The following is a 7597-nucleotide window of genomic DNA, read 5'->3' as shown; positions in this document are numbered from 1 at the left end:
TAGGCCAGCAGAGAAGGCCTTGAAGGCCCTGATGGCCCACCACTGATATGTACACTTGTACAAGTACAGGCATGTAGCATAAGAACAGTAATCCCTCAATTATCGTGGTTAATGTAGATCAGACATGGCCGCAATAAATGAAAAACCGCAAAATAGGGTCACCCCTATTTAAAAAATAATAATATTTTGTTTTTACTACAGTGCTGAGTTCTAGTAGCAACCGGAGGACAGGGGAGTGGCTTCCGCTTGGGAGTTTCAGCGTGGATTTTCACATTTTTATGAATTTACACCAAAAAAATATAATTAAAAAAACTAAAAAAATCCCCCAGAAAAAAATCTGCCATGTCGTGAAGCCACGATATTCGAGGGATGACCGTACACCTACTTGTATTACAAATACAAGCAAGTACACCTGAAGTATAAGTACAGCAACTTATAGGACAAGTACAGGCAAGTACATGCAATTGTTGTACGACTACTCCCAAATCTCCGTACTTGCAGTTGAAGTATGCACAAGTACACACACACCTATACTTGTAGTACAAGTACACGCACTTTTGTAGTACTTTTGTATATTGCATGTATATGACTTATTCACATTTTTGTAGTGACAATCCAGCTCCAATCAAAGAAGCTTTGAAGAAGAAGAAGAAGAAGAAGAAGAAAACTTGGACTTTTGTTCCTTCCACTTTGGCTTTTCTCCTGACAACTTTGTCTACTACGTTGCGCAAGATGGCCGCCGGCGGGGCGCCGTGCCCTGTTGGTCACCCTGAAATGGAGACTCGCAGCCAATTCCCAGAGGAGCAACAAGACGAACACTAAATGTATCTTTCCTGGGCTCAAGCACAACAAGAAAGTAGCAAAACAGGAGCCGGTGAAAATGTGGCAAAGTCATTAGCAACGACCACCCAAAACTCGGACCCGCGCTTCCCACCCGGGGCACTCGCGTCGTCAAAAAAAAAAACCCAGTTTATTGCCACGTATAGTATTTATAAAAGGCGCATCCTCAAACGATTTTCATATAAACTGGAAATGTAGACTATACTGAGTTTTTTTCCACTTTAAAAGTGGTGAAATTACCACAAAAAAAATTGGAGTATGGCTCCCAAGGAATTACATTAGAAAATATGAATTGTTTGTGGCTCTCTTTGTCAAAAAGGTTCCCGCCCCCCTGTTCTAAAGCACATTTCCATGTATATACAGACACTCCCCTACTTACGAACGAGTTCGGTTCCGAGCGATTGTTCATAAGTTGAATTTGTTTGTAAGTTGATTCAGTGCTATATTTTGTATTATAATTTATGTTTAAGGCCTATATAAGTATATTGAAGGTTTATATAAATGCATTTGTATGTTTAAGGCTTGTATAAGTAACCTGCATTGGTTTGTACTGAAAAAAACATTTAATAAATTGGTTAGAATACGTACAGTACTGTATACATACTACCGACGGTCGAACGATTCAAGTTGTATTCCCGTGCAACGCTCACCACTTTCTCACGCGCATCAAGCTTGGTTATTATTGCCACTCATTTCAAATGAAATGGCTTGCCTCTTCCTTGCACTACCACCCTCACTAGAAGCCTTTCGCTTTTCACCAACCATATTGAATAATGGCTGCACGAGATATTTCATGATAAAAATGAAAAAGGTTCTTTGCGCACTGGAGATACGTTCACGCACTTCCGCACTGCAACGAACTGGGCAGAGGAAGGTGGATGCTGGGTGAGCTCTCGCAGCGCCAGGCGTCGGTATTAGCGGCGGAAAGAAGTACTACAAGAAGTAACCGAAAGAAGCCAGGCTCACAGAACAAAGAAAGTTGTAAAAACATTCAAGTAAAAAGTATAAAGTACAAAGTAAAGTAAAGAGGAATGTATTAAGAAATATTAAAATGTAATTTAAAAAGAGATAGAAGGGCTGTAAGACACGAAAAACATAAGAATATACAGAGCTACTGTCACTGGCTTCCGTGTGGCAGCACCATCTTGGGAAGAAAAAATAAATAAACGCAATTTGCAGACATGTTCGTAGGGACTGTTGTTCGTAACTCGAATGTTCGTAAGTAGGGGAGCGTCTGTATTCACGCGTAAGTATCGTCCTTTCTGAAATGAATCAAACTCATTTCAAATGACTGCCTTTTAGTACGTGTCGCTGTTCACTATTTTCTTAAACACGATGTCAACCAGGTGCAGTAAAACATAAGCGGGGAGGCCACGCCCCCTACCCGAACCCGCCCCCACGCCGGTACAAAAAGGCAGCGCGCCCGCACACGTGCAGAACCGCGCCGGACTCCCAGACACTTTTCTCTCTCTCTCTCTGTCTGTCTCTCTCTCTCTCGTTCTCGCTCCCTCGCTCGCCCCGAGCCAGGCGGCGGCCGACATGTCCGAGCGGGTCAAAGTTCAGACGTCCTTCCTCATCGAGGACATCCTCTCCGTCAAAGACGCCGGCGCAAAGGAGGGCGAAAAGTCGCCGGTGGACGGCGCGAACGAGAAAGCCCTCCCGGGTTCCCCGAAAGACAACCAGAACCCCGCAACGGCGCCCGAGACGTCTGCGGACAAACCCAAACGCACCCGGGCGGCCTTCACGCACCTCCAAGTGCTGGAGCTGGAGAAGAAGTTCGAGCAGCAGAAGTACCTGTCGCCCCCGGAACGAGCCCACCTGGCCGGCGCCTTGAGACTGACGGAGACGCAGGTGAAAATCTGGTTCCAGAACCGGCGCTACAAAACCAAGAGGAGGCAGCAGGCGTGCCACCAGGCGGAAGGAACGCGAGGAACGCAAGGATCGGAACCCTCCATCTTCTTCGACTCTTTCTGCAGGACCGCCAGAGTGGAGTACCGCCCCTTTTGGTGGCACTACGCCGCCCCCTGGAGGCCCCTTTTGTGGTGAGCCAGCTCCGAATCCGAATCCGTCAAGACTGTGCCGGCCGGTCTGGCCTCGGATTTCCCCTTCCGACTATTTGCAAAGAAAACTGTATACCAGGGGTAAGGAACCTATGGCTCGGGAGCCATATGTGGCTCTTTCTATGGGTGCATATGGCTTTTCACTAACCTGTGAAGTAAAATATGGAAATGACTGGTGAGAGAGCTGAGTCCTATGCATAATATAATTGATACTGATTGATTAGCAACAGCATAACAATGTTGTCCAAAGAATTCAGAGACTTTTTGTACTTTAAAAGTGGTGAAATGACCAAAAAAAATCACACATTTTCATGTATTTTTACTTTTCAATTCTGAGAATGGCTCTCAAGAAATAATGTTAGAAAATATGAATTGTTTAGGGTTAAAAAGGTTCCCGACCCCTGCTGTATAGGCACCATCAAATGTCAGATGATTCCGCTGAAATAAACAGACTTTTACTCTTATTTTTAAGACGGCCGTGTTAGAAATGGCGACTTTTATTGTGCGGATGAGTGTAAAAAATGTATTTTTTTTATATGGGTTAATGGGGCTTGTGGAAATCACTGATGGATACCAATAAAAGGTTGCAAATTGATATTCAGCCGTTATCCGAAATCCTCTGTCACGTGGACTGTCCTAACCCTAACGAGGAGAAGCCTAAGCAGCCAAATTCAAAGCATCGGCATATTGTTAACGATTCCAATTGCTGTCATGTGACCTTGCCTGCTAACTTGAGGGAAACAAAGCAATCTGGCTGCTATTAAAGGATCGCCAGATGGCAAAATTCCCGTGATATCCTCTGTGACCTTTGACCCCTCAGCTCACCCATCAGAATCTACCTTCTTCTGCCCAATTCGTTGCAATGCGGAAGTGTGTGAACATATTTCCAGTGCGCAAAGAACCTTTTTCATTTTTATCATTAAATATCTCGTGCATCCATTTTTCAATATGGTTCGTGAAAAGCGAAAGGCTTCTAATGAGGGAGGTGCAAGGAAGAAGCAAGCCATTTCATTTGAAACCAGTGGCAATAATAAAGAAGCTTGATGCGGGTGAGAAAGTGGTGAGCGTTGCACAGGCATACAACTTGAATCATTCGACCGTCAGTACCATTTATAAACATAAAGATCGAGCAGCAGGACCCAAATATTGAGCGTTGCACAAAGTTAGCAAATCAGTTGAATGATGCCATACAGTGCTACCGCATCATTTATGATGAAAAAAGAAAACTGTGCAATCGTTATTAGGTAGCTTCTTTCGGCCACTTTCTAGTAAATCTCTCTCTCTCTCTACTGTATGTATACAGTACTGTATGTATTCCCTCCATGTTATTAAATGTTTTTTTTCAGTACAAACCAATGCGTGTTACTTATACAAGCCTTAAACATACAAATGCACTTATATAAACCTTCAATATACTTATATAGGCCTTAAAAATAAATTATAATACAAAATATAACACTGAGCAACTTGCGAACAAATTCAACTTATGAACAATCGCTCGGAACCTAACTCGTTCGTAAGTAGGGGAGCGTCTGTATACATCCCTCCCTCATATACTTTGCTTTTGGCTTAAGAGCGTTGGGGCTATAAGGAAGAAGACACAAAAAAAACTGTAGGGCAAATCAACAAAGTCCATCAATCAAAACAAGTTGAAGCGGAGTTTTTGCAACGAGGCTGGCGACACGACACGGCTGGCTGACGAACGGCACGCGGAGATCCCCAGAGATTTTGCCGACAACGTGACGTCTCGGAGATAAAGCGGACGCTTCGGCGTCACCGTCGGAGGCGCTCAAACCCGAATGGCGAGTTGGCACGGGGTGCCGAGGTCAAACTCTGTCGCATTCACCATTATTTTGGCTAAAAAAAAAAGTAGACATCGGGCCTATTGATTTTTGGCCAATTTCCCAGCTGCTTTGGCCGCTTTCTGCTGATTTTTGGGGCATTTCCTGTCGGTTTTGTGGCAGTTTAAGGTTCCTTATTAACTCATTGGCTGCCATGGATGGCATTGGTTCGCCTGCAGGGGGCGCAAGAAAGACGTTTCCTGACCGCTCCGTTCTTTGGCCGCTTTCTGCTTATTTTGGGGCATTTCCAGGTGAATTTCTCTTGGTTTTGGGCCATTTTAAGGTTCCTTTTTAACTCATTGGAAGCCACGCAGGGCGTTCCATCGGCCACAGGGGGCGTAAGAACCAATCTGACCACAGACAAAAAAAAATGGATCCCAAAATTCGGCTATTACGTTGCCTGTGTCGAAAAAAAATGGAAGGAGCCACAAAGTCTGGCAGGTGTCCCAAACCGGAGCCCCTGGTGGGCCGCTTCCTGCCCGTGGGCCCCGGGTTGGACCCCGCGGCCGCAGGAGAACGAGTACGAGCGTTATCAGGAGCCGCGTCAACGAGCCGAGCCAGACAAACATCTTAAAGAGGCTCTTCTTATCTGCGCGCCAGATGCCAACGCGGCATGAAGCCGAGAACCTGCCGAGCGGCTCCCGGGACGGACCCCGTGGCCCCGGGCGGATAAACCGGTCGCCCGGCAAAACGCCAGACGGCCACTTTGCACAAATGCTTTCTTATCGGCGGCTAATTAGACGTCGAGAGGGCCGATAGCGTCTGTTTTGACGGCCGTCAAAATGCGGCGCTGATCTGACGGTGTCTGCGGACAGCCTGGAATTTGCAGCGCTCTCTCGCTGGCGACCACACGGCTTGAACGGGGGTCTCAACTCCTAAAGTGGCCTCAAGTACCCTCGCTTTGAAACGCAAACGAGGCAGCGACATGTGTGGGCCAATCACGTGAAGGTGGAGGTTGGGGGATATATTCTTTATCCTCTTCGAGAAAGTAGATGAGTACATAGTTTGCAAAAAGTAAGCAAAAGCGTCATTGATAGAATAGATTTCATCCATTCATTCATTTTCTGAAACGCTTATCCTCACAAGGGTCGCGGGGGGTGCTGGAGCCTACACCACCTGACTTTGCCCAACAGGCAGGGAACACCCTGAATTGGTGGCCAGCCAATCGCAGAGCATGAGGAGACAAACAACCAATTACTCAAAGCTAGCAACAACTATTAGCCTAGCATGCATGTTTTTTGGGGTGTGGGAGGAAACCGGAGTACCCGGAGAAAACCCACGCCAGCCCAGGCACAACATGCAATGGCGTTAGCCATTTAAAAAATATTCATGCTAGGCTAATTGTAGGCTAAATTGTTCATTCATTTTAAGAAAAACAACTAATATACAGCATCCAATTAGCCTAGCATGCATGTTTTTGGGGTGTGGCAGGAAACCGGGGTACCCAGAGAAAACCCGGAGAAAACCCACACCAGCCCAGAGGAACATGCAAACTCCTCACATGGAGGAGCCACCTGGGATCGAACCCTCGAACCGCGAAGGCGAAGCGCTAACCGCTCCCCCGCCGCTTTGGTGTGTCCTCTAATTAGCCAACTCTCTTTTCCACGAAGAGTTAAACGCGTCTCGCCACGAAGGAAGGCCGGCGGTTTGATCTCCCCATCGAGAAAATGAAGAGAAAAGCAAAACGGGAGCACAAAGGAAGCCTTTGTCGCCGCTGCAATGCGCCGTGACCGTCGGACAAATTCGACGGCGCCGATAAGACGTTTTCAAGCGGCCCTCATCTCTCCCACCGCTATCGTAAACAACCCTCGGAGCGCGTCACCGGATCTCCCGCGTTTCCGCGGCGAGGGGGCCGTTTAAGTTTAAGGTTCCTTATTAACTCATTGGCTGCCATGGATGGCATTGGTTCGCCTGCAGGGGGCGCAAGAAAGACATTTCCTGACTGCTCCCTCTTCTTTGGCCGCTTTCTGCTGATTTTTGGGCATTTCCTGTCGGTTTTGTGGCAGTTTAAGGTTCCTTATTAACTCATTGGCTGCCACGGATGGCATTGGTTCGCCTGCAGGGGGCGCAAGAAAGACATTTCCTGACTGCTCCCTGTTCTTTGGCCACTTTCTGCTTATTTCCAGGTGACTTTCTCTTGGTTTTGGGGCATTTTAAGGTTCCTTTATTAACTCATTGGAAGCCACGCAGGGCGTCGCTTCGACCACAGGGGGGCGCAAGAACAACAAGTCCGTCGTCGGCCCCCATGCCGCTTCAGAAGAAAGATCGCCACTGTCTCGTGTGCCGATAAGAACGGCGGATCGCCCTTGTTTTCCCACAGCGGGGGAGTTACTTTTTTATAAACAGTCGTAGAAATGACGGCCGCTACGGGAGGAACCGCCGCCGCCATGGAGAGGTCATGGCGAGGACACGCGGCCAAAAGAAGGCCGCCAAGCGTTTCGGCTAGAGGAGCCGTTACGGGTCCTATTTTTTTTTATTTTGATCCATCGGGGGGGCAGCTCACTTAGGCGGGATCCGGGTCTCAAGCGAGTCCCGCCAGTTTTAGCTAGCTTGGGAGTTGACTGGTGCCCAAACAATTTGAATACGTAACAAGGCAAACCGGAAGTTTTTTTTCAACTAAATTCCACTAAAATTGACGCCGGGGATATAGACAGCGGAGCACAAAACTGAATTCTAATTTTGTTTGAATCTTTTTGACCTTAGTTCTAAGGGTTGGCCCCACCCCAACGTTCCGCCGCAGCCTTCAAAACAAACGCATCAAGAGTTGTTTGGAACTTGCCGCTTCCCCGTGTCTGATTACCGAGTGTACATATATTCCAGATCTTTTCTTTGCAAAACTCTGCCCATCCATTGTTG

The 7597-nt window shown here is 47.1% G+C and overlaps 1 protein-coding gene across 1 annotated transcript; it reads left to right on the top strand.

Moving 5' to 3' along the window:
• Positions 1 to 2291: 2291 nt before the first annotated feature.
• nkx3-1 (NK3 homeobox 1) lies at positions 2292 to 3495 on the top strand. The gene has a single exon (XM_077601003.1). It carries the CDS (start codon positions 2380 to 2382, stop codon positions 2884 to 2886), a length of 507 nt encoding a protein of 168 aa, XP_077457129.1. The 5' UTR covers positions 2292 to 2379; the 3' UTR covers positions 2887 to 3495.
• The last annotated feature ends 4102 nt before the right edge of the window (positions 3496 to 7597 follow it).

Source organism: Stigmatopora argus, chromosome 5 (assembly GCF_051989625.1).
Source record: "Stigmatopora argus isolate UIUO_Sarg chromosome 5, RoL_Sarg_1.0, whole genome shotgun sequence".
Taxonomy (NCBI): domain Eukaryota; kingdom Metazoa; phylum Chordata; class Actinopteri; order Syngnathiformes; family Syngnathidae; genus Stigmatopora; species Stigmatopora argus.
Note: the sequence above shows the minus strand (reverse complement) of the source record. Positions and strands in the feature narration are given on the sequence as shown.

Bases quoted from the DNA above. Each gene is read 5' to 3' on its own strand.
- nkx3-1 (XM_077601003.1), top strand. From the start codon at position 2,380: ATGTCCGAGCGGGTCAAAGTTCAGACGTCCTTCCTCATCGAGGACATC.